The sequence below is a fragment of the Centroberyx gerrardi genome, chromosome 20 (assembly GCF_048128805.1).
Source record: "Centroberyx gerrardi isolate f3 chromosome 20, fCenGer3.hap1.cur.20231027, whole genome shotgun sequence".
In the NCBI taxonomy this organism is placed as follows: domain Eukaryota; kingdom Metazoa; phylum Chordata; class Actinopteri; order Beryciformes; family Berycidae; genus Centroberyx; species Centroberyx gerrardi.
The window spans coordinates 14822765-14850164 of NC_136016.1; the positions used below are offsets into that span (position 1 = coordinate 14822765).

Genomic DNA, 27400 nt, shown 5'->3' on the forward strand with positions numbered 1-27400 from the left:
CCACGTTCAGCCACATTGGCAGTCCAATCAGTCAAATGTGCACTGATTGCACGTCCCGAAGAAGTGAATTTCTTCACACGGGTATCAATTCACAGGGTTAACTCCAGAGTGTTCCTGCTTGTGAAGCTGATTTTTGAAGTTACCAAAGTGCCCCCATGAGGGACGGAAGGCAAATAGGGCTGATATCTCCGCAACAGCTTCAGCAGGTCCACTCTTTCTGTTTCCAGCACAGCAAGAGCACAAACTGAACCATAAAGGCAACAAGAAATCCTTTAATATGCTCCACTGTTGTCTATGGTTTCAGTACGTTATGCTTTCACCTTGTTGTGTTGCTCCTTTTAGTTCTAAGAAAACTGTAGGTGTGAAACTGTCAAATGTCCAAATTACAATGAGTTGAATTACTTCTGGGGATAAGGGCAGAGGTGTTGTTGATCCATTGTCCAAAAATTCTACAAAAGCTGGAAACCTTGAAGAGGTGACACTATGGGCGTAAAGGCAAAGGTTAGGGCGAGGAGCATACTCGAGGGATGCAGGCAGGTGAGCTCAGCTGGTGAGCTTCTAGCGATGGCATTTGAGTCACTGGATTCATCCAGTTGAGGGTTCTGGGGAAAAAGACAAGAGTGTTAGATTCAAACTGAATTCCCTATGATGTAAACCAAATATGGCTGCCATGCGAATAAAGCGAACGGGCAGAAGGAAACGATTCTTACCACACACATAGCAGTATCCACTGTTAGATTAGACTCCAATTTCTGGGCCTAGAAGGGAGGAAGAAAGCAAGCAAGCATGAAAGAAAGAAGCAGAGCAACATTGACTTCCATTCATTTTTGTGGGGTTTGTTTTGACTTCTGTGTTTTGCACATCTTTCAAGATCACAAAGACGGGGCTGGTGGAGCAAATATGCTATGAAATATAGACTGCCTCTTTGCATTACTATCCCTTATTTAACCAGCCTCAATGTATATGGCTTGGAGGAAATTCTCTTGGGCATAGTCTTAATTGTCTTCTGAAGAGGTCATGCAAACTCAGTCACTCCTGCATACCGCATTAGTAAAGAAGCAATTGTTGGGAAGCAAAGTACTAAAATTTATGATAATATTTTCTCTGTCCACCAGTTCCCATAGACCTATGTGGACCTCTTTGTACAATCCTCCTGCCTTCATATTGATCTTCTGTGTCTGTGTGTGTGTGTGTGTGTGTGTGTGTCTGTGTGCGCGTGCGTGTGTGTGTGTGTACAAGTGTGTCTGTGTGAGAATACATGTTTGTGCCAACTCAAGGTTATGACAGTTTAATAAATTAAAACTTTTTTTCAGGCTGCTCACAACCTTTTCACACACAAACTCACTGGAACTCACTGGAACTCATGGATTTGCACAAACACACAACACACACACACACATATATATATACACACACAGATACAGAGATGGAATACAGCAAATGATAAAGTGACTCTATAGTGGTTTGGGAACATAATAAACACACCACCCATTGGTTCGTAAGTAGAAAAATTCTATAAAACAGAATTGTGGAAAAGAATGATTAATTGCTCTATAGGAGGTCTTTCCTCCTGGAGGATCTTTTTGCTGGTGATAAATCATATTATCGCTATTAAAAGCCAATATGATAAATCGTCTGGCTTGAAGTATGTGATATCATCTCATTTAAAAATATAGTCCTATAGTATTTACCACTGGAGAACAGCAGAGGTCTGCAATGTGTTGCTGAAGCCAAAAAGTTCCAAAGGAGCTTGAGACTATGCACAGATTTTTAAATGAGGCCTAAATATTAGTATAAATGTAAGTGTAAATGTTGTTCTACAGTAAGAAATAATGCAGTAAAAATACATCTCTGAAGAGTTCCAGCACTAGGGGGGCAAACGTGTGTGTGTGTGTGTGTGTGTGTGTGTGTGTGTGTGTGTGTGTGTGTGTGTGTGTGTGTAAACAAGTGCGCACGTGTATGGGGCCACAATATGTAAAGGGTGGAGTGTTACCACTGCAGGGCATTTCTGATGTTAATGTGGCAACCAATTAGCTTTGACATGACAGCTTTGGCAATTTTGACTCCACACTGATGTCTCATCTTTCTGCCCAGGAGGGGGGATTGTGTGCATGCAATCATAAAGGCATCCCAGACCCACCAAGGTGACAGAGCCAGACCTCTGAATGAGACCTATCACATGCAGACTGAAGCTCTGGCTGGGTCTCTACCTGATGTTAAGGTCTCGATGTGGATTGAGGCGGTCCCTTTCAGAAGATTTTGGAATGTTTCTGATTATTCCAAAATTTAAAGTGACTTGGATTTGTGAGGACAACTTGACGTATATGGCTAACATTTAAAGCCTATATATTCTTTCAGACGTTTGTCACAATGTAAAAAAAAAAGCTTCCACATTTGTCCTGCATTATATCCCTTGAAACAGCTTAGCATTCTTTAAAGGAGAGGACAACTTGACATATTCTTTAAGAGGTCAACAAGGGACACTGCCACTAGCTGAAAAACAAACTAGTTAGCTAGCTTGATATTATGTAAAACTAATTAGCTTGCAACTAGTAGCAGTGCCCCTTTGATTCAGCGAGGAAAGCTAAAATTAAGAAAAATAACAATTTCATAATGTCAAGGTGTCCTTTCACAGGCCAATAAACATTGTCAGTAAATGGGTGATATCAGTGGAGGTATGAGCTGGCTGACAGTCATCCCTCTGAGTCACATCTGACTGGGTGGCTCCATCATTTGGGGATTCATGACAAAGAACCCTTGTATACTGTAAACCTCAGCCAACTAGACATACAAGATGCAGTAAATGTACAATAAGCCTAGACTACACTGTGTAGTCAAATAAAATGTGCAGCACAGAGGCGTTGGTTGTGATATCAGAATGTTGCTTGTTTGATTAGATTAGTTTCTGTTGTTTCTTGAGGCATAATGGAGTAAAATGAAAATTATATTAAATGATTTGGATAACTGCAACTGAAACACACACACTCGCACACACACACACAGACACACACACACACATCATATTCTAGTAGGCACCTCTTGTACATTATGAAACTCTTTGTTGATGAATCTACATTTAACCGTTTAGCTTAAACATTTAGGTGTTTTTGAAAATGTAGGAGTCACAAGAAAATGCCATTATGAACACCACTGTCTCTGCTCTCCTTATCTAAAGCCTCACCTGTAAGGTCCCACAGAAGTGATAGAGGGGGTCGGCCTCTAGGTTCAGTTTGTTCATGTTTGTCAGTGCATCCAGTGCGTTACTGGTTCGCTCCTTAGTCCTCTGAGGGGTGCTCGGCTCCAGCACAGTAGGCCGGATTGGGGGTTGGGGTTGCCACACTCCAACATCAGTGCCGTTGCCAAATGCCTGGATGGCGTTCCCTACAAGAATATAGAGTGCATTTATTCATGCCATTCTTCATCCTGTACACATACAAAATCTTTAAACATTCGTTTTTTTCATTTTATTAGACAGTATCCAATGGAAAGTGACAGGGAAAATGGGAGCTTCAAAAATTAGATTCAAACCCACAATGTTGCAATTACATGTAATGTTCCTCATCCACCAGAATGCCCCATGTCCCCCATATTTGAGAATATGTATAATCATCTGACAAGTTTTAGCACAGGTTTCAAGTCCTTAGTCTAGGAAATAAGTGCAAGCAGCATGGCACAAAAGGTTTTGTGGAATGTCTAACAAAAAAAATGCCTAAAATTGACACATTTGATGATTGAGTAGGAAGATAAATGCCTTGACCTTCCTCATGAGCCTTTTCAAAAGCAGTGTCTGCCTTTAATAACCATGGTTTACAAACCTCTAAGCCCATTGTGGTCTCACATAAATGAACTTATTGACTGACTGACTTGAAATGATAGAATTCCAATCATTTTCTTTCCACTCTTTCTTTCTTTTCAACATTGATTTGACGTTTAAAGTAACACACTTTTCCACGAGCAGAGTGTGAGTCAAAAGTCACTCTTGCTTGATTGATCAAACTGATTCCTCATTTCATTATAAATCTATTCAAACTGAACGGGCATCAGTTAGTAGTTTGCTTTCAACTTTGCCATTCAATCACTCTTGCTCGAGTAAACCACAATAAGTTCTATACTTCCAACAGAAATATCAATATAATGAGTGAAGGAACAGCGGAAGTGCTCAGAAGCAGTGTTGCTCATACTAGATGAGTGTCAAAGTAAAATAAATTGCACTTGAAGGGAGAATATATCAACACATGATGCCACCAAATGCCACCACGGCATAAAATGTAATCCTATTTCCTACCATCATCTCCCAGGGCCACCATTTCATAACAAGCCAAATTAAGAATAGATTTCGCTGGCCTGTCTGACCTTATCCAGCGAAGAATATTGGATTTGTGTTCCACCATCAAATGCTTTTAAGATGTACATTGGGACACTTTGGAGTGTCAGTCTTAGTTTAGACCTGACTGGAGCTGTGTTAGAGCTTCTAACAACACTGTGTGGATAATACATGGATCAACATCGGGGATGTAGTGGAGGGAAAACACCCATAAACTCAGTTTACCCATTTTAGACTGATGTGAATCTTTATGACCTAAATTCATACAAGACCTCATAACAAATAGTATCAAACTGATGTAAGTTAATGAGGATAGGGTCTTTAAAGGGGCAAAAAGCATAAATTAACACTTCTGAATGTATTAGCTTTTTATTTCTACTAGATTTTTACTAGATAAACTAAAATGGCCAAAATGTTTATTAATTTTCTTACAGTTTTACATTGAACTTGAACACTTAACGAGTTCATACTACCTACTACTACTACTAGAATACATTCTGCGAATGGTTTCAAAGATTTTCAGTCAAATGTGACATATCCATCATTTGAAAAAAAACTGAAGGGGGGTGAAGGGAAGGGGAATGCATTTCTGGTGGATGGCCGGATATGGGAACTCACGTAGGCATCGATTGCTGGTGAAAAGCTCAGCAAATTTGTCACATTCCGCCTTGCCGTTGCCGCTGCTGCTGCAGTCGCACCATGGGGACAGGCTGATGCCGAGAGATCGCAGATAATTGGGGGTCATCACCGTACCTGGAACACACAAGAATGGAAAATATACTTACTGCTCTCTCTGGACAATGGTGCAGATTAAAATCTCAGCCTGTCAGGTTCACAGGTGGGCACTGGTGGTTCAAATCTCACTACAACTCTGTGGGACATTATTACTCCTCTCTACATATATGACACCTGCTGACTGAGGAAAGGAACAAAACTACAGATTCTCTACAGTTTATTTGACTGTAATCTTTGCTGTCTGACTGCCAAGTTACATGTACAACAATGCGATTTATTATAAAATGCCAGCCTGAGTTGTCTTATGATCATAAAAACATTTAGCTATACATCATCATACATCTCTGTATCATAGCAGTCCATGCAAGCTAACAGATGAAGAACCCAGAAGTAAGTTTCCCCCTTGTGTGACTATGAGAGTTGTGTTAATGAGAAAACCCTACATGTAGTAGAATTACATATTTTTAATGACTTTAATTAACAATTGAATTAATAATGAATATGAGTTATTTAATTAATTAATTAATTAATTAATTAGAATCAGATGGATTAACAGGGCCGTACAATGTCACAGGTACATGGTGGCTCGGTACACATGGTGTGTACCGAGCATCAAGCAACCAAGTACTTTAGTCCAGTTATACAACTAACTTCTCTTGGAAAATTAGGCAAATTTGAAATAAATGTAAAAAATACAGAGAGAATAACTTAAGATAAGATAGTACTTTATTGATCCCCTTGGGGAAATTGAGGACATTCAACTTACCAATAAGTCCAGAGTAAGACAGTAGACAGTCAGCATAGTTCTCCCTCAGACAGCCTGATATGGAACGAGGCTCTGGCTGACAGTTGCTGATGAAGTCTGCTAGTCTTGACCTAAAAAAACATAGATACAAATTATGGATGCACATTGACTGATTCTGGCATTGAATTTCATGCTGATACTGGGCTAGGTATACTATTGGTAGCCTGGGTAAAATAAGGTATCAGGATCAAAGCATTTCACCAATACTTAAGTCCAGTACCAAGAGCACGTTGACGACTGAAGTCAAATCAATATTATGTAGCATTTTTAAGCAGTAAATATGACAAAAGTGCAGCGGTTGAGAGCATATACTGGCTGGCTTAAAAAAAAAAAACACACATCAGTGTTTATAGCCACTATACAGTGGGAGTACAACCCCCCAGTGAAAGTATTACATCCCCTTGCAATTTTGCACACTGCACAAAAAACACTCTTTTGTTTAATCAAAATGTAATGGAAATTCAAGAAATTCATGTGAAAGTATAAAGTTCAAATAATGATGTCACTGGCAAAACTTCTTCACTAAATGAAAAACTGTTTCCATGATAAAAAAAATGTTCACTTATATATTTTTTTCTGACAAACTATACACTGGCAAAAGTATTTTATTAAAACTGAAGTTTGTGCTGTTGGAGGCTTTAGGAGCTGGAGAATTGGTGTTGAGAGAGAGTGTGGGGAAGATTCTCCTCATTATTGACATAAGCTTATTGTTTAATATGCACACATACATTGGTAGGTCACACTGTTATAGAAAAACCTCTGAATTCAGACATATCTGAAGTCTTGCAGAATTTCTGGCTCAGAACAAGATGACTGTACCAGAAAAGCTCGGTGCACTTGGACTACATGATGTAATTTTACTTGAATCCAAGGACTTGAAACTTATACAGCTGGCATGGAGGACAATATGATCCGAAGACCAGACTAAACATGCAAACCTGCCCTGAACCCTTCTATCAATGCATTAACAATGTAATATTAAAGCACTTCCAGCGAGTTCATTTTCCAAGTCTTAGTGTTGTACCCCATAAAAATCACTCAGTGACTTCACTTCACTCCACTTTATGGATAAATAATAGCTGAGTAGTGTTTTTTTCCAGTACTTCTGAAAGGTTATCCTTCTATTTTGAACTCAACTTGCTTTGATTTTGGTCTTGACTTGACTGTGAGCCTCCTTTGGTCATGGACTTGACTGAACTTGTTTCATGAATTACAATTTTATGTCCATCATTAACATTATCCGCATCCGGTTTTCAGTTTGTACTCTGGTTACAACAGAAAGGATAACATTTCTTTTGTCTCAGTAGACAGACCATGTAACTTATCTTACTGCTGATTTATGCCTCGGTGTTTTGAAAATGTATATGTGTGTAGGGACACATGCAGGAGCTTATGCTTATCCTCTCTGTGTGTATGTTACATGCAGCTCCTGGACATTTTAAGTATGCACTGGACTCACAATGCCTACACATAAGAGGTTCCCTATCAAAAGGAAGCAAACTAAGTGATCCATTTCACACGCATTCTTAATAACTGAACGCAGATGTGAAAAAAACTTGACTGAAATTCCGCTCTCTCAGCATAGATCACACACTATATCTCGTATTCGATTTGGAAAAAGATGAACTTTACCACGGATCCCCCTGTGCCGTCTTACCTGCAGATGTAGTTGGTCTTGCATGCGTTCTGAAGAGACAGACAGTTAGGTTTATCCTTATCCTCATAAGAGCAGACGGGTACAATGGTTTGTCGCCGGCGTTCTGCACACGCAGTCTGATCCCCCACTGGACAGGAGCAGAACAGCATTCCGTAGCTGTATTTGGGCGGAACCTTGATTTTGGAAAAAAAGACACAGTAAGTGACTGGTTGTGTTGTAGTCTGTAGGGCAGACAACCTTCAGATCCTCTCATTCGTTCTGAATTATTTTTTCAACTTTCAAACCACGTTGCAAATTTTAATGAGTACGATGATTTAAATAAATTGTGTGTAGTTTTAGCTGGTAAATATTGTATCCACGCAAAGCTTGCCACCTCATTCTCAACAGAAGACGTTCATTCATCAGTGTCTAAATTTTATAATGCAGTATTAAGATTGTTTTATATCCTTTGTGTTTGTGTGTGTGTAATATGACCTTTATTTATTTATTTTTTCTCATGTGTGTGTGTGTGTATGTATGTATATGTGTATCAATGTATCTGTAAGAATGTATGTACTTATGTGTGTGTATATTTGTGTGTATGTATGTATATACATATGTGTATATATATATATATATATATATATATATATATATTCTAGTATCTTTTTTTATGTGTATTGTTTTTAGCCTGTGTCTCATAACTCTTGATGAGTGGTCCTCAACTTTTTTTTTTTTTGGGTTATTGTGTTTGTTGCTTTGTTTGACTTGTTTGTTGAGGAGTGACATATTAATAAAATTATATCTATCTATCTATCTATCTATCTATCTATCTATCTATCTATCTAGCTATCTATGTGTCCGGTGATATCTGACGAGCTCTCTCGTTTTGTTGTCTAAATAAAGAGAACTTCTTCTTCAGAACAACAGGAAAACATTCCTTTTACATCCCAAAATGGCTCTTGAATCTGTTCAGAATATGAACATATGGGCTGTTTTCATTTTGCAAAGCATTTCTGAAATTATCTAAACTTTCTACCAAACATCTGTTCGGCATCTAGCCCAGCTACCAAAAATGGCTTATAAATGTGACATTTTGCAGCCACCAAAATGACCTCCACCCAAACTGGAACGATTAAATAAGTTATCTCATCCAATTTATGAACGTCTTTTGGCATAATGTGAACGTGGGGCCCTTCGCTCAACCATGTGCTCTTGCCACCTGACGTGAGTCACGCGTCACCTGGTGTAGGGCATAAAAAATGGGAATTAAATTGGCTATTGTTGGGGCAGAGAGTAGGCTTAATGTTAAATTGAACCTGGATTTAAAATAACCTCTTTCCTTTGACATAAGACGCCTGTTTGGGCTACAGAAACCCAAACAGAAAATAAACTGCAAATAGCCCACAAAATTACCTTGTCAAAGAACTGTCGTAGGGCCTTGTGGCATTTGCGCTTGTTGCACACCTCAGAAGCAGACACCCTGCTGGTGCAGGGGTTGATGTAAGCTGAGCGGTATTTCTTACATGTGTCGTTCAGGTTACAGGCCTTAGCAGCGTTCAGACAGTTGTTCTCCTTTGTGGATGCAGGCTCTCCTGAGGGGGAGGGAGAGAGCGAGAGAGAGAGAGGGAGAGATTGACAGATTATTTCATGCTCCTTATTTAAGGATTCCTACTTTGGTAGTGTTCCTTTGACAAATGTATCATTCTTTAATCATTATAAAGCATCATTTACTTCAAAATGAATAAAACCTTGAGAGAATGGGATGAGGGAACACATAGATGGTCAAAGGAAAGGAGAGTGTAGCCAAGAGTAAGGTGGAGCAAAAAGAGAAGAAACTGTACTATACAGTAGAAATATTTCAGTAATGGAAATATCATTGTCTTGCAGTGCAGCTGAAAGGTTTTCCTACATGGACAAACCAAAGGAGCAATGAGAGAAGCTATGTTTTACATTTATACTTATAGAGGTCGTGTACAGTAATTCTGATCCCAGCATGTTCACTATTGTACACAGTTCCTTCACCTCTTGAAGTCTCCCTGATTTTTTCAAGCAATATTATTCAGCCTCTTAAAATACCCAGTCTTAATCCATCACTCCCACAAAATTACAGACTATCTCCAAACTTCCCTTTCTATCCAAAGTCCGCCAGGTCGAGGAAGTGGTTTCTAAGCAGCTCTGATGTGGTGGAAAAAAACTTTTTTGATAAAAAACTAATGTCACCAATGACATTCTAATGCCTGCTGGTGTTAGGGAGTGCTCCATTATTTTATTTAATATATATTTTTGAATATATTTTGGCCATTTTTCTTGCAATTTTATATCATTTATGTGCATCTGAAACTGCAAAAATGAATTTCCTCCAGTTCCAGTCATCACAACGCCTCAGTTATGTTAAAATCAGAAGCCACCTCCTGAAGAGCTACTGTAAGAGTGTATTGTTCAATTCATCTTACTAACCATGAATATATTTACAGACACAACAGTATAATCAACGTGGACAGAGGAATCTTTTAGAAGCTATTTTGTTATAAATTATTGGACCAATTTATTGCTCACAGTTGCTTTGTTACAAGCTTGAACACAGAATCCATTGGCTAAATGATGTACTTCAAATTGATATCAAATTCCTCTGTCAAACCTCATTAGGCCTTGCCTTTATGATCAAACCCGTATGTGCATTACAGAAAGATACAATTAGACTTTTACAAAATCCTTTTGGCAGGAATTATGTTTTCTGGCTTACCTATTAGACACTTAAAGCATACTAGCAACACCTCAGCAACAAGTGACAGAATGCATTATGTTGAGGACACACTAGAAGACTTTTAAAATATATACACACAAATATAGTATGTGTGCTTCAAAGTACCTTACATGTTCTTTTGAAGAGTACACAGCAGATACTGTCCTTCTGAAACTACACTATAACTTCACTTAGGCATGAAGTAACAACAAATAATACAAAAAATTACCCCTTTTCATCATTTAAGTAATACATTTATGATAAAACTGAAAGCCAGTCTTGGTTAAATCCACTAATTGCAGGGTTCTTGGGAGTAGCAAACAGGCAGAAACACAGGTGGCAGTTCACACATGTATTATTATAATTATTAGTAAAGTTCATCACTGGGTTACAAACAGTCCATTGGGTGTCCAATATAACACAATTGAATTTGATTAAGTCTGGAGTATGGTTTCTAAAAAGAACAGGGAACAAAAAAATATAATATGCAGGCCATTAGGGTGATGAACATAATTAATACAAATAATACAAAGGACCATGCATATCCATCACAATTGGCATTAGCAGAATGAATAATGGCTGATGAATATACATTTCTACATCTGCGTTTAGACACCAAGTGTGAGATGCTCTGCGTGGGAAAACACGCTCCTGTTCATTAATATTAGGCACGGCTTGGAATAGACTTTAGAGCAAACTTGCAGCAACGACACATATCATGCACTTATTTAGAGGAGTTCAGCGACATGAAAGAAGGCTCATTCTGAGCTGCCTGGCTTGGCAACAATACTCCATGTATTGCACATGGGCACAGTAGTATAGGGACAGACAGGAGGGGCAACCCAGGGAATTCTTCAGTGTCTATGTGTGTTTGTGCGACTGCTGCTAGCATTATTTGGGGCTAGAGTAGGCTTCTCCTTCCCTTTTTTGTCAAATCTCACACAAATAGCTAGGGTGAATTCTCTGTCCCCATCCTTACACAAGAACATAGAAATCTGAGCGTTGAAAATGCACAAACCTGCTCAGAAGATAGCATTTTCCCTCCTCTCGCTTACATAAACTCATATCCACCTAGCTTTGCCTACAGCTACCCTCCCAATATGCCTTTCCTTCGACCACAGCAAAAACACTCTGTGGCTAACATTATGACTCACACACTCTCATTTTTCTCATTTGTTGTAGTCAAAGTCCTTCCTGCTCGACTGACTCCTGCTCACTTATACAAACTGTATCCTCAGCCTCTGCATGGAAGAATGAATTCAGTAATTCTGCCTTTTGATGTGGAATTGAAACTCACTGCACTCTTTCATGCACCATAGAATGAGCCATGATTAAATCGGAATACATTCTTGAACCTTGGGTTAATCACATATTACAAAACCCATTACTTACATCTGACAAGTGCATAGAGATGTGGGCTGTGATCCTTTAGTCCTGTTTGTAGATTTTGGGCCGTAGGTGTGACGATTTTACCTCAATTACTGTGACCCAAGAAAGAAAATGCTAAGCATCAGAAATTTATTAAAGCCACAATTTTCAGTCTGTAAAAAGTTCTTAGTTTGTGTGCCCATAAACTCTGTGTGTGCGTGTGTCTTTGTCTGTGTGTGTGTGTGTGTGTGTGTGTGCAGCAGAGGGCCCAAGCTTAGTGTGAGTAAGTAGGTTGAGGCTGTAAGTCACAGTGCATGTCTGACTCTGTATAGACATAACAGCCCAGGGCAGGAAAAAACCTTTTCTATCAGGAGCTTTCTTGCGTTTAATGAGCTAAATTTAGGGTCATTTTTTCTGTGTTTCCAGAGTGATTTCATTAGAAACCCTGTTTCTATTGTGTATAAGAAGAACACATCCAAACGAAAAGGGAGAATCATGACATTGTTGATATATTGCAATACAGTGTGAAACACTCTCTTCAATATTCTCCTGTCTATTTTTCATGAACATTTTTGCTATGTAGTAATACATGATAATAGTAACAGCATTCGCAATTGCGTTTTATGAACTTAAAGGGGAATTCTGCCGAAACTACTGAGCCTTGGTCATTTAAAGGTGAGATAATGAACAGTTGTTTCATTCAAATCTCAAACAAAATTACAGGGAGAGCCCCATGTCATTCCTCACCATATTAATCAGAAATGTGTTCCTATTGCTCAACAGGTTGTGAAGCTATTAAGTCATATGACATTGTCGACATTGTCTTCATTGTTCTTTGCATGAAGGCCAGCAGGCTCTAGAAGTGGGGCTATGGCTAAAATGTGATAAAAGTATACAAGAAAATGGACAAGAGACACCTGATTAGGGCTATGCATCACTGGAAGGTTTTCAGTATTGATACTAATTCCAATACTTCAATGTTTCACTCCTAAAATGATGATTGCATTTCTCAATGCAATAGAGCAAATACTTTTCTGTAATAGATAGTAGATAATAACACTGTCTGCTTTTCTAAACAGAATCAGACCTTAACAATTTGATTCTCTTGTTAAAAATGCATCTCATTTTAACAATAATTTGGATCAACCTTTTTGTTGATGTTGATTTTGCTGATTCTGTTCAATACAATTTGATGCATTGATAATCATAAGGTATTGATATATATTTGAATACTTATTGATTCGACACCAAACCCTAGACCTGAATGCCTTTAAAGTAGCCTACTTTACTTTAAAGTAACACATCTGTTCAAAAACCCAATGGCTTCAGAACAAAACAAATCTCATTTGGTCTCCTTAAGTTGCAGCCCCTGAGCCAGGCCACCAGCTTGCCACTGATATAGACCCAATGACAAAATGACAGGCCAATGGAGCAAGCGCTGGAATCCGACCCTTTGACCTCCAATAGGTTGATACAAAAGATCTTTTGAACAACCGCCAGCCAGGTAGGCTTTAATCGTATTCCCGAGGAAGAGGTTAATTATAGTGTCCTGGGGCTGTGCTCACTAATACAGTGAAAGTGAGAATATGAGAACCAAAGGTCTCTATTGTATAGCTGCCAAAATGTCCAGTCTTTGTGTATATACCCTAACTTATGAAACACCAGTGAAATTTTAGCAGTGTGCATAACACACTTCTCATATGCAGTTAGTAAAGATACTCTTTCAGAGGTGTTGTTGTGGCTCAGTGAGGGCATACACTGTAAAAAACACATTTTGTAAATATATTCAACACAAGGCAAGCATCTGTGTCGGGGCACTGGCTCATCTACGGCCTATGAACTCTACAGGGGCGAAGTCAGGACCCTAAACGTTTCTCCTCATAAATGCTGTTACATTTTACCCAGCTGCAGTCTCTACTAATGCACATGTCATTTGAACACTGACTTATATCTCCAGCAGTTATACAACATTGTAATTGGCATGGGTTTATGTTACGAAGCAGATTGTTGGTCAACATATAAACATTAAGTTTGAATGATTGTTATGCTGTCTGGCTATATTATTCTTTTTTTGTCCTTGTAGATTGTGAATAAGGGATTGTGTGAGAAGTGACATGACCAAGCGTTGTGGAAACTTCATATTAAGCTGTAGTCTGGACATAAGGCTAGTTTTGCAAACTAAGTTGGTAAAATACCACACACCAAACACAAAAATAGAGCATAAAAGGTAAGAGAAAATGTTATGAATTCAATACCTTGCAAAACTGCCAAAGGGGGATGAGGATGCTACTTAAAGGGTAACTTCTGTATTTTTCAACCTGGACCCTATTTTCCCAACTTTTTGTGTCCAAGTAACTAATGGGGACAACAATTTTTGAAATTGGTCCAGTATTGAGCGAGATCGCTTCAGCCGGCAGCCGCGAAACGAGCTGCAATGTAATCCAACGGGGCAAATCGCACTGTCAATGTACGTCCACTAAAAGTGCTTGTTTTTGCCACTGACAGGCTCAGATTGTTATTATAAGTGTCTGACAACATTATGGAAAGGACCCTACAGAGAAATTAAATGTTTTTCTTTACCTTTCGCTTGATCCGGTCTGTTTGTAACTTCCTACAACAACTCAACTCTTACGAGACTTGAGCGAGACTTGGTTACACACAGACCGGATCAAGCGAAAGGTAAAGAAAAACATTTAATGTCAGTGGCAAAAACAAGCACTTTTAGTGGACGTACATTGACGGTGCGATTTGCCCCGTCAGATTACATCAAAAAGATGGGAAAATAGGGTCCAGGTTGAAAAATACCGAAGTTACCATTTAAGGTTACCCATCAAGACACTGAAGCCAGCTCTAAAGGAGTGGATAAGCTGCTCAAGTCAGCTTGTCAGATCATCAGCTCAACTGGGGTCACTGGTAGAATGGGTCCACCGGTGCTGTGAGGCAATCTTGGTGAAGGTAAATCACCACTAATCCACACCTAACACACACTGGTCTGGTCCCTCATAGGAGACACAAGCAAAATTCAGATGGTAGAATTCGGTTAAAGTTCATGTAACTGACCATATCACAGCTGCACAAATTCAGCTGGTCTGGCTTCTATGCTCCCATTCGCTATGATTTTACACCTCCTCTCCCTCACCATCTGGGGGGAGTAGAAGGTTAATTTATACCAGTCTAATTCCAAACCGCTGGGTTTGAACATCCATCAACACCTGTGTTTTCTGGCAGGAATTTGCAGAGACCCTCATGCACTGACAGAGACTGCAGTTCCCTTATTCTCTTGTCTTATGTCTGCGGACGCAGGGTAAAAGCTGGGAGTCACCTCTGCGCAGAGCAAATGAAGAGCACCAGTAGAATTGTCTGGACTGCTGCAACCATTAAGCTCAGGCGGTGGGGTCAGAGGTGGAGGAGCAGGTCCTTAAGGACTCTCTCCACTCTCCACTGTTCTGGATTACAATGTTATGCCAAGAAATGACTCCAGCCTGCTCTTTTTATTCTCTGAAAGTGATCCAGGAACAAAGATGGGAACATGTGGTCGTGGAAATGCCCCTCCATCTGAGCACAAAGTGACAAAACATCCAAGTAATGTAGGATCCACAGCCCCCACTGCCTCATGGGTGCCAGGACATCATCCATTTAACTGTTACTTACTTTTACATTTATTAGATAGACTCAATAAACCAAAGAAAGTAAAAATGACAATTACGTTCTCAAGAACCGGGAATCAATTTGATAGTACACAGGTATATAGTGATTAAGTGACTGATGACTGACTGACTGACTGACTGACCTGAATTTGGCTCCTGGTGCCCACGTCTTTCACTGTGGGAAACACTAATTCATACTTTTGTTTTTTCAAGAATTGATACCTGGTATGGCTCTCTGGCTGTCCCAGCGCCACACTCAGAAATATTCAATTCAAAACTCACCAGCCCAAATACTAACATGATTATAATGCCCACTGGATCCCTGGCACACTGTGATATGTCCAAAAATGCACTTACAGGTCAAGGGGGCGATATTCAGCTGGGCCAATTACAAACAGAACTGTCCATTTACTGTCTCATCATCAACAGTTTCGAAGTCATTTTACCCTAAAGAGGACGTTAGCTTCCTATTTCCATGCATTAGCAGTTAAAGGCATGAACCTGCATTAAATGTATTTATGGACCTGAATATCAATCTGGGAGATGTAAGGACAGTCTGAGGCACAGCCAGCCTCTGACATAATGACATTTTGAGAATGCGTCTGTGTCTCTGAGTGTATGTGTATGCGTGTGGGATGGTTTGCATGTGCATGGTTGTCTCTACGCGGCATTATGTACAGTATGCATAAGCATATGTATCTATGTGTAAGTTTGTATTGTGTGAACAGGCAGGTATGTGTGCACATGTGTGTCTGTGCAGGTTGTGGTTAGCTAGCATCAAATAATTCTATGCCTGACTAAAAACATTAGCCTGTCTCACTTATAGGCTATAGCCTTTTATTTAGTCATCTCAAAGCCATGATGAGCCATGGCTGACATCACTCACAGTTGCATATCCACTTGGCTCACTCCACACATCCTGTCATGGCTGAGCCATCAGGTAGGCTCATCTTGGTGAGGGATTTATGCTGCTATTCTCCAAACTACTTTGCCTGAGCCCTCATTTTCTAATAACATTCATACATTATGTCTGAATGGAAGAGGACAGTGAGTGAGTTAAGTGACTGTGTGTGGTCGTGTGTGTGTGTGTGTGTGTGTGTGTGTGTGTGTGTGTGTGTGTGTATGTGCGTGTGTGTGTGTGTGCGTGTGTGTGTGTACAAATTCCTCTTTGACTTTATCTCTGCCTTGCTGATACTGCCTCAGACATAGTATTTGCTCAATTAGATTCTTGGCATGATTCATCTTATCAATAATGATATTCTGTCTGCATGATGCTAATGCAAGGTATCAAAACCCAGTATCTCAGCAAATCAGAGTTATCATTTTTATTTCTTGGTTGATGCTGCTCCAAAGTAACAAGTCATGTCCCCTTAACCCGACTGTATACCAAATTTACATTGCCTGCAGAAGTCTGTAAAAATACTTATGTTAAGTTGCATAACATGCGACATTTGGTGTTATCTGTTCATTTTCTGGGAGAGTTTCAGAAAATTTCAAAGGATTTCCCAGTGATGATGTTTGCATTCAGACTCAATGTGTGTAAAATGTGAACCCCATGACAATACATTATGACAAGGGCATCTCTTCCTCTATTTTTGTGTCTGAGTTTGCGTCTATACAAAGAACAATTGCAAGAAAAGTAATCGCAGAACGATATATTCTCGTCTCTCACACAGCAGACCTGCTGGCCTGTTTCATTCCTCTGCGTAGTTATGGCTCGCCCTGCATGTGCGTCATGTGCGTGGGTTGCAGACCAGGTCTGCGCAGATGTTGTGCACCTCTATGATTCATCTTCAAAAGACAATGGAACAGAAGCTGTTCCTCCTAATCCTCCTCCTCCTAATCCTCCAAACTTGTGTATGTAGCCAACGGTCATGTTCAACTTCAAGTTTTCTCAGTGGTTTAAATACAATTCATGGACCTTCTCCAACATCACCATCTAATGTTCAAGTCAAATGACGTGCTCTGTGCAACCTGCTGCACACAAGGTACAACACAAACCACACAGACCACCCATGCTAAAAAAAATTGATCCATCCATGGTACTGTTAAGAGCGCCCTTCAGACGGCACATACTGTCTCTCCCTGCACAAGGCTCCTCAGTAACTCATAACCAATTAGAGACCATTAAGGTCAAATACTGTTCATGCATTGGCTTGCATATTGTGAGAACATGCTGCAGAGTAGAAATTATCTGATGGCTGATGACATCAGGTGGGGGGAGGGGCTGTCTGGGGAGTGGTCCTGTCTCATTAATATGAGTTTCATTCACCTTTTGGTTTGCATTTTGGGGAAAACAACATTGTTTTCAGATAAACATCTTCCACTTCACCTGGTTAAGTTGTTACATCGACTTAAGACACCAACTCATGGAGATTTGACCTTCTGTTTGATTGCACTAACAAATGACTCTGCAGACCTGGAAAAATATTGCTTGAAGAGAGAAAGCAGAATCTAATTGAATTTTGAACTTGCAATCCACAACTTTTGTCTTTTCTTGGGTTTTGAACTCCCTCTGGTTAACTCACTTGGAAAAAATGTAGTTATTCTGCTGTTACAGAGGGGCAGACCAAAAACAAAAGAGAAGCGTGTGAGTGGAAATTCTTTCAGATGATTCGCTGATGTGGCTTAAATCAGTCTTGTGTAAAAGGAATCATCAACAGATTTAAAATAATAATTCTACTGTTGGCCACTGAGCTGCTGAACTGGAGTGGTTTGCTCTCATGTGCACAGTTCACAGCCAGGCCAGGCCAAGAAGACAAATACACTGAGGATTTATCTGCTGCTTCAGGGAACTAGAACCTTTAAATTACTCTTGAGAGCAGCTTGCACTATTCATTGGAGAATCATCATGTCAAGCTCTCTCTCTTGCTCTCTCACTCACTCAGTTCTCAAGTTCCCTCAGGAGCTACTGTACCAGGATAGACTGGGTTGGAGTCACTGCGACTGCTGCAGAGGTGGAGGCGAGAGGCACTGGGATCAGTATCAGGACCAGTGAATAATGGAGGACCTGGACCTGTTAAATGAATTTATTCTGATATTGTTTCTTCCTCTCACCTCGGACTATGGCCATCATGGCACAAATCAAACCCTCTCGCAAACAAAACTGAAGTTGCATGGAAGATAAAACACTCTTGAACATATTATTCACAGACTCCTGTGTGGTTATGTGGTTCTTGTTTGAATTGCACTCTCCAACAATGATTTATACATAAAACACCAACATTTAAAATATATATATATATTATTTTCACACAAGAATGTCAATTTTCAACAATATTCAGTCCTCAAAATTATTTGCGAATTCGCAAGTTTGCACTTTTGGATGTAAATATCTTTGTGAATCATCATCTATTTGTGTGGATACTTTTTTAATTTTTTAATTTTTAATTTTATTTTTAACTACAAGGACCACATTTATTACACTGTGCAGCAGTCTGAACACATACTGAATTAGGCACTGCACTAAATCTATGTCAAAATACTCCTACACACTACATTTAAGAGCAGGCGGTCGCAGGAAAATTACAACAGGACTTGAAAAACACAAACAGTGATGCTATAAAAAGCATTCAGTGCATTCAAGTTGCTGCCCTAAAAGGTTCTATGTTTTAATGGAGGAGTCAGACTGTGGCACGACATGACTGAAAATAGCACTGCCACAGGTAATGATTCATTAACTCTAAAATTATATGTATTATGAGTTAATTGGAACATTATCATCTTCATCCACATCCCTTTGCTTCAAATCCTGTTGAATTTCTGATTTGTGAAGAACATACTCAAGGTGCTGTTGAAAAACAGCACAGCACAAAGAGACAAAAGAGTTATTTGACAAAAACAGAACTTAAATCCAAAACAGTGACAAGTCTACAGTGTTGTTGAAGGATGGCATGTGTATCTTCAATGGAGATAGCATAAGCATGTAGGCCTATACTTGTTGCACTGCTGGAGAACTGTGAAAGGAATGGCAGATAAGGATTTAGACTTGTGTATCATAAGAGCTGCAACAGTCATCTAATGCGGCAGGCAAGTGACAACAGTACATTACCAGAGAAACAGTGTGTATTAGCATTCTGCTGAATGCCACAGAACTGGTAGAAATTGAAGGATTTGTCTCTGAAGCTGCTTTGTACTTGGTAGCAAAGTTAATTCCACACCAGTGGAAGCTGGACTTGCCAGACTGTAGTCAAACAAAGAGGCTGGCAAAGGTAGAATTGGATGATTAAGAGGATGTTCAACATTGTATATCGATAATGATATTTTTAATTAGCAGAGGTACTTGCCATTCAAAGACAACAAGTCCCCGTTCAAAGACAACTTTGAACAAACAAGGAAAAAAGCCAGTATTCTCATTTAAAAACACAAATGGCACATAATTATTATTACAGAGAAACAACAAAATGCTTTCTAATTTCTTCCCAACTATTCCAATATGGTCAGACCTCCTTTCATGTGATTTGCATAGATTTTCTCTCAATTATCCCTCAAAAACAAACCAGAGTACAAAAAACAGCTATTAGCGAGGCGGTGTTCAGAACACAAAAGTATTGCTTTTAAAGGGTGAAAAACACAGATTTGATGAATGCATAATGCTCTTAAAGCCATTATATGTTTGCTCCTGACTTGTGACAAAATGGTATTTAACGTTCCCTCACAGACTTTTCTCCTTCTTGCCTTCCTTATGGTGGAAAGACCTTCTCACTCCAGTCAGGACTGCAGTTTCTCCTTATCTTCCGTCATCAGTTGAGAGGAATTTAAGCTTACTCTACTGTTGGACTTATTATAAGTTGCTTTAGGTCAGAGCATCAGCTGAATGCCTAAAATGTAATGTAAGCTAACTGCTACATATTCTGCTTAACACTGTTTTGTTGGCAGAAGTGACCATCTGCCTTACCAGGAGAAATAAGATGCATGGGATATACAGTACCAACATACAGACAAACCAATGCACCAGCAAACATTCCCTGCCCTATGATGCTCAAGGTCACTTATCTTAATGACTTTTTGCCTATGTTGGTAAGTTTTCTGGCTCCCACCACTGTCTCAGGCCTTTGCTGCCTGTTTCAAGCTCTGTCTATGAATGCCTCATTCACCCAGTAGTTAAAAGTTGACCAATTCTAATGCGGCATTTTGATCAGATTCCCGGTTTTTATTATTGTTTTATTTGAGATGGCTCAGCAGTGTGGTGTGTCTTTTATGCAAACAGCTTCAGGGACGTATTCAGTGACATATCTTACACCAACATCAATAAACTGATGAACTGAACCACAATATACAGTTAACATATTTGCTGTTCAAGTTCACGCACATGTATGGGTAGCACTTTACATTACAAGGTAATTATACTGTGTAATTACATAGAAATTATCAGTAAGTAACTGGTAATTTCTGGTAATAATGAGTAACTAGTTAAATGTCCATAATTTAATGTAGTAAGTTGCTGATTAATAATTTGCTTACCGGCCTTTCCAATACCTATTATTAAAGTAATAGATACGTTTTTAGTCAGTTTTGAATGGGAAAATCCGTAACACTAATGATGGAGGCACCAACAACGTAAAAACATACCGTCAGCAAAACTGACCAATCGACATACCTTTGTGTGTATATCATAAAGAAAATCCGCCAATCATACTTACACGCAGCCACAGAATTATGTTATTTATGATAACTGATGCAAATTGGGGGGCAACAGCAACTGTACAATTTGACAATAATTTACTACTGCAGCACTGCCTATTCAAGGCTTGGTTTGATGACCGATAAATTAACTAGCAGTATTGATTGTAGGAAATGACAACCAACAAGTACACAAAGCTAGCCAGCATATTATCACTTCTTTTAATCTGTTTTGAAAAAGCAGTTTGATCTCAAATGATTTATTTCTCTGCTACCAGTCAAACATTATTAGGAAGGTTCCTAGTTCCTCCTGGGCATGGATCGAACATCTTTGAGAAGCATGTAATGGGATACACAACACCACCATCACCTATACAAGCACAGCTCCTGTTCCCACATGACTTGCATATAAAACAAAATGACACCCAAACTGGTGCAAAAAAAGCACTAGAGCAGAAGCCAGCAGTGCCCTAGCCGTGCACATCTTATAGCAGATAGTTGGCACAGGCAGGTTAACAATGGCCTCCACTTCTGCTTTGACAAGCTGGACTTTATCCTGGCCCACAACCTTTCCAAGACACTTCACCGTGACCTGAGCAATCTCACTCTTAGCCAGGTTGACAGACAGATTAGCAGCTTGCCAGACACTCAAACACACTCCTGCTATGCTTCAGATGGTCTGGCCAAGTGGCATTTAACCCAACCACATCACCTCCACGGTTCAAACAATACAGCATGGCTGCAAGAGCAAAGGACAGTTGTAGCTGGACCAGAGTTGAGATCTTGGGTATGATCTCGACCTCTCAATTGTTGAGATGTCCTAGAAAAATACACTGGCTATGGTGGGACTAGGGTCCACAACAATCTCAGGGGTGTCAATTCGGACAGGACTGGTTTTACCTGAGGTTTTTGTTACTGGGTGTTTTGCAGCAGATAAAAGAGGCCCAAGTTTTTACTGCCGCAGGTGTGGACTGCCCATAGAATTTACTGACATGGCAGATTCGGGCGGGACTAAAATTACAGTCACGCTCGGGTAATGATTATATTACACCTCCTCCCCCTTTAAAACTAATCCTGTCCAAATAGGGCTCATGACCGGCAACAAAGCTACAACCTGATCACGCACATTGAAACAATACTCTTCAAATGTCAAGTCCTTTTTTTCTGCTATCATTACCACTGATGTCTCTGCTATCAGAAACAGAATTACTTCATCTTGTCTCTTACAAAAAGTATCTTTCTTACAACAAGTTGGAAATGTGATTATAAGTGGGTTTGATAGACTATAGCAATCATATTTTCTGACAACTCTGTCCCAAGATAGAAATTGAAGAATAGAAATGAAATGCCTATCAAGTCATGCTATAGTTTCAGCATTGGTTGGGTACGGTTATCAATATTTTCATCAGAGAGACACAAAAATCAACATACAGGCTGTAAAGTAGATATGGGATCTTAAAGTAGCATTACCAAGAAGCTGCAGGTACATCCAAAATCGGCCCATGAATTTGTCTTTAGCTCATACACAAGCCTTCTTCGTTAACACCACCATTACTGTTGTGTATTAGCTTCATAAAGATCGAGAAGGTTTAGTTCAGGTTTATCACTTCGGCATCACAAATTACTGTAAATCCATAAATACTTCCTAATTCCTATCACTTACGCAGTTCTCTTCCAGACACCAGAAGAGGGGCAGATTCAAGAAAATGTAGAAATTACCTTCATCTACATCCACTACTGACACGTCCCCAAAAATCATGCAGTACTCTTTTGGACAAATTGCTGCAATGTGTTTTCATGTTTAATTGCATACAGGCTATGTACAAAATGTCATGGTGGGAGCTGAAACAAGGCAGGAGATATGCTTGTTGAAAGTTAATTGACTATAATGGACCCCTTAAATGAAAACAGTGTAATTTTACAACTGCTGGATCTCAACATCTATGAAATTTCCTCAAAATTGTGTTGGTACTTTCCAAAATAGAAGAATATGAATAAGGCACAGATGAGTACAGAGCCATAATCCTGTTTATGAATTCAATACAGATGTTAAAAAGTTAAAATGTTCTACTTAAATTAGATACCAGTCTTTTCTGCTTTGATCCACGAAACTTAGATATCAGTTTTTACCACTTAAGCTTCATTCTTTTCCACTGGTACCCAGGCTAACAGCATTAGCATTGCCACAGAGTGAAAATCTAGTTATTGAGTGCAGAAACACGGAGGACAATCTGTGTGAGTCCCAACTTTGCCTCAGTGTGCACAGCAGCATCGTGTTACATCTCTCAAAGCCATTTGTTCATTGATTTTATAAATGACGCACCGTTTAATTTCAGCTCTTCCTGGAGAATTTATTCCAGTAGTTATTGGACTGGATGTCACCCGCCTTTCAGTTTGGATTAATGAAGATATAAACACATCATTGGAGAAGCTTTCTGCAGACGCTATAGAAGAAGCACAGTGACTTAAGGATACTGTACTCAAAACAGACAACAAACACACATCTGACATGAGGAGAGGAGAATTGATTGCATTTGAATAACTTGTGGCGTCTTTCATTCAACAAGATTGTTCCTGCTTATATATTATCAGTCAATTCATTAACAGATATGAGGGAACTAGGGAAATCTTACTGTATATGTATAACACATTTACATATATTCCAATCCTATCTGTAAAGGAAAGGATGGGAGGAAAGGAGTCAATAGGTAGGTGCATCGGTAACACTTTACAATAAGGGTACAACAATTAATTAATTAACAGTTAACTAATGTGTCTGGTAATCATTTACTAATGGTGTTCATGTTAACTAAGGCATTAATTTATACATTATTTAATAGTCATCTTTATAAACTATTAAATAATGTATAAATTAATACCTTATTTAACATGAACACCATTAGTAAATTACACATAAGTTAACTGTTAATTAGTTAACTGTTAATGCTTATTAAGCATTAACTAACCCTTATTAAGCATTAACTAACCGTTAAATTAGTGTACCCTTTTTGTAAAGTGTTACCGGTGCATCTGCAAATTACAAAGCCACCATGGTTTATAAAATGTAATTGAACACTGGAATAGTACAATGGATAAAGTGTGTGTAATAATAAGGATTGGTTTTCACCCACTGAGAGTGGAGAGCATCATTTCTTACCATTTAGCCCCATGGGGTCCAGTGTGGACTTACAGATCTTGCTATGTTTGACTCACACGTACATAATTTTGCACTGCTGCTTGCCCAAGGCTCGGCTTAGTTGCGGACAGGAATGAGGTCACCTTATGGCAAATGGATTCCTGATATCTATCCCATTAAGTGGATTTTTTTTTCTTAGAGTCGCCTTAGGCTATTTACACACTGCTATACATTAAACTGGCTACTCGGCTCCTGCTCCATCCCTGCATCCCTATTTATCTTGCTCTTTCCTCCAACAACAGATCTATTACAATAGCCCTAATGCTGAGGAGAAAATCATACATTAAGCTGCCAGGTCGTCCAACTTCAAAGGGGAGGGGAGAGTGTCATTGACACTAAAAGGTTTGACTTTGATAGAAGAGTGCATTAGCAGCAAACCAGGGTTTAAAATATATCTTAATCAATCAAGATTTGAACATTTGCCATTGGTTGGATGGCATTTTTGTGATGTTTTAGCATTTTTGGGGACTGTTGTCTCATAGATCAAGCTAGGAAAGTAGCTGGAGCCACTTGGCACAACCTGCTTCTGCCTCTTGGCCTTCATAATCTCTGCTGTCTTTTATTTGTTGTCCCATTATCTGGAAACCTCCTGAATCATTACCAATGCTCACTTTTCCAATTTTCTTGCATGTCTGTGGACCGCTGTTCATATCTTTTGTTGAGGCTGATAGAGTTCACTTGAACCATTGGTTCTTTCAGAAATAAAGGTTTGCACTAACCCACATGATTATTCAGCAGGTAAGCAAATGTGAGACCCATTTCCTCAGTAAAATCCAACCACTGTTGAACTTAGTTTGAAAAGGGGCTTCTAGTCCAGATGAGCTCAGAGATGCAAATCTTAGACTGAGATGAGGTGAAATGTAAATTCAAAATGACTGACAAGTGACAGTAGCTGTTACATGCTGTCAGCCCTAGTATTGCAAGCTAAGACAATTAATGTAGACAATGCCTCTAATTAGAACTCACTACATGCTCTACAGCTGAGAGAGAGAGAGAGAGAGAGAGAGAGAGAGAGAGAGAGAGAGATGGAATGAGCAGTTTTTCACTAAAATGGTAGCTGGCCGGTGCAGCAGAGGTCTTCCTCCAGCCAGAGAGCCGCACCACCGGTGAGCGATGCCAGGGGAAGCTGCACTTGACACACACAACTCCTGTTCTATCAGTGCCATAGAATGCAGACAGATGGTTAATTGCTCCTGTGTTTAATTGGGCTCTCTGTGATCTCACCAAATCTGAATACGGGCCTAACTGCATGCTCCCAAGTCCACCTGCACTCCATTGGCTTTTGAAGACACATTTATGGCTTTTAGATTTACAACAGCAAGCCATTTCTCTTTTTTGATTAATTTAACTTTTTTTCTTTTAATCCAGGCACTCAGCACCCACTGCAGCCATGTCAAGCTTTTGGAGCTCAAGCAGCACAAACAAACCAGACTTTACTCTAAAAGGATGGTTCATTCAAAACTAGCATGTAAATGCCTGGTTCCAAATTGCTACTTCCAACACTAGTACTGCAACAGTGGAAAAACACCGGACCTCTCATTATTGCTTTGAGAGCTGAAAGTGAAATATACTAAATTACTGTGCTTTGTGTATGGTGGGTCACAATGGCAGATAAAAGCTTTTGTGATGGATAATGGGTGTTGAAAGCTGCAGCCTGAAACCAGACAGCAATAGAAAAGGGTGGTTGTCAAATAGAGACAGATTTGTAGTGGTGATGTGGTGACTCAAGCTGGGTTTGAGGCACAAGTTAGTCAGAAATAATGGCTCTATGCAAAGCGCCCCTTCATACAAAATCCTAACTTAAACCTTAGGAATGTCTGGGATGTAGAAGCAACATCTTACCTGATATGATGGGAGCCAAGCGGAAGATATCTGAGAGCCGGCTATTGACTGGTTCATAAGGAGAGTCTTCCAGCAAGTCATTGCCTGCATATGAACAATAAACAACATAAATAATGTGTTTGGATGGTGTATGTGCTGTGTGTGTGTGTGTGTGTGTGTGTGTGTGTGTGTGTTAATATACATTGACGTGAGAATATCGAACACACTAATTTGCTTATTATTATAAATTACTATTATTGCTACTTACAGTTATGACCAAAGTTGAGACAATATATAGGCTTATCAGGTAATTATAATAACAAATGCATAAAGTTGACCTTGGACAAGGTCCATTGCACCTTACAATTTTCTCTCTCTCTCATGGTAATCTATAGGCTTGACACTGGTTTTATGAACAAATCTGGAATCTAAATGTACATCACTTTTTCAGGACAACAGCTAGCATCGTGGTATAAGACAGTGAAATAAATACATGGTTCATACAGTATAAGGATTGCATATGGAATGCATATGTTGTGAAAACATTTTGAAGTAATAAACTTTGTGGTCAACGTGAATGAGATTTACAGTAGGAGGAAAATTAGTTCAGTACATCGGATATTTTAATATTGAGCACCTTAGTTATTTGTTTTGCATCAGTGAGCATGTGCATACCCTGTAAACTCTGGAATATACTCCAAAAGATCCGGAGACAATTTTTCTCCTTCTTCATGCCCCTTCTACACCTGCAGTTGTACAGCGGACTCTGCTTCACGGCATCTATTGCGCTGCGGCATTCGTCCTGCGCCTCGGGACCGGTGACCGAGCTCAAGCTGCTCTCCCTCCCCGCCACACACTGCCTCATCGTCCGGTACTTGGTGCTGCAGGTGTACACTTTTAAACATTGTTCGCTGGCCTTTACGCAGTCCAGGCGGTTCTGCCGGGACGGTGTGCTGCTGTCACCCTTCAAGGTGAATACTGAATCTGGGAGTTGTAAGAATTAGATCAGAAAAGATTAGAGTTGGATCACTAACTTTTTTCGACTTTGTTTCACACGTAATCATAGCCTTACCAATCAGTCAATGAAGTTTTCTTTAGTAGTATTATTAAAGCTAATTTTGTTCTAAATAAAACACATTTGTTATTGAGCACAATTCAAAAATGTCTTGAGTAACCTTCCTGCCACCCTGATAACACCGGACTACAAGCTACAAGTGCTTCAAAAATCAAGACTAATTGTAAGGTTCACTGTAGGAACAATCTGCGTTCCAACGTGCAATGCGCTACAGCGCGCGCGCGGTCCTTTTGGCATGGAGTGTGCCAGCGTTTTGCGCACAGGCAGTGTTTACTACATTGATTGTTAAACTGTAAATATGATTGTTAAATTGTAAATATGAAAGGAACAGCGGAAGTTTTGAAATTTATGACATGAAAATTCAACAAATGAATGAATGACTTACCCAGGAAGGACAATATAATGACAAGAGTTGCTAAAATCAT

General features: G+C 39.5%; 1 protein-coding gene across 1 annotated transcript; it reads right to left on the reverse strand.

Annotated features, from left to right (window-relative positions):
* Positions 1-449: 449 nt before the first annotated feature.
* gfra1b (gdnf family receptor alpha 1b) lies at positions 450-27400 on the reverse strand. The gene is made up of 10 exons (XM_071920337.1): positions 27361-27400; positions 26576-26884; positions 25922-26005; positions 8917-9095; positions 7522-7694; positions 5826-5935; positions 4943-5077; positions 3182-3381; positions 711-758; positions 450-602 (listed from the first exon to the last, which is right to left on the reverse strand). Exons 1-10 carry the CDS (start codon positions 27398-27400, stop codon positions 450-452), a joined length of 1431 nt encoding a protein of 476 aa, XP_071776438.1.

Excerpts from the sequence above, each read along its gene's own strand:
- gfra1b (XM_071920337.1), bottom strand. The coding sequence starts at position 27,400 with ATGATTTTAGCAACTCTTGTCATTATATTGTCCTTCCTGG. Across the intron at positions 3,382-4,942 it reads CACCAGCAATCGATGCCTAC|GGAACGCCATCCAGGCATTT; the intron begins GTGAGTTCCCAT and ends ATATTCTTGTAG. Across the intron at positions 603-710 it reads TGGATACTGCTATGTGTGTG|AACCCTCAACTGGATGAATC; the intron begins GTAAGAATCGTT and ends CTTTTTCCCCAG.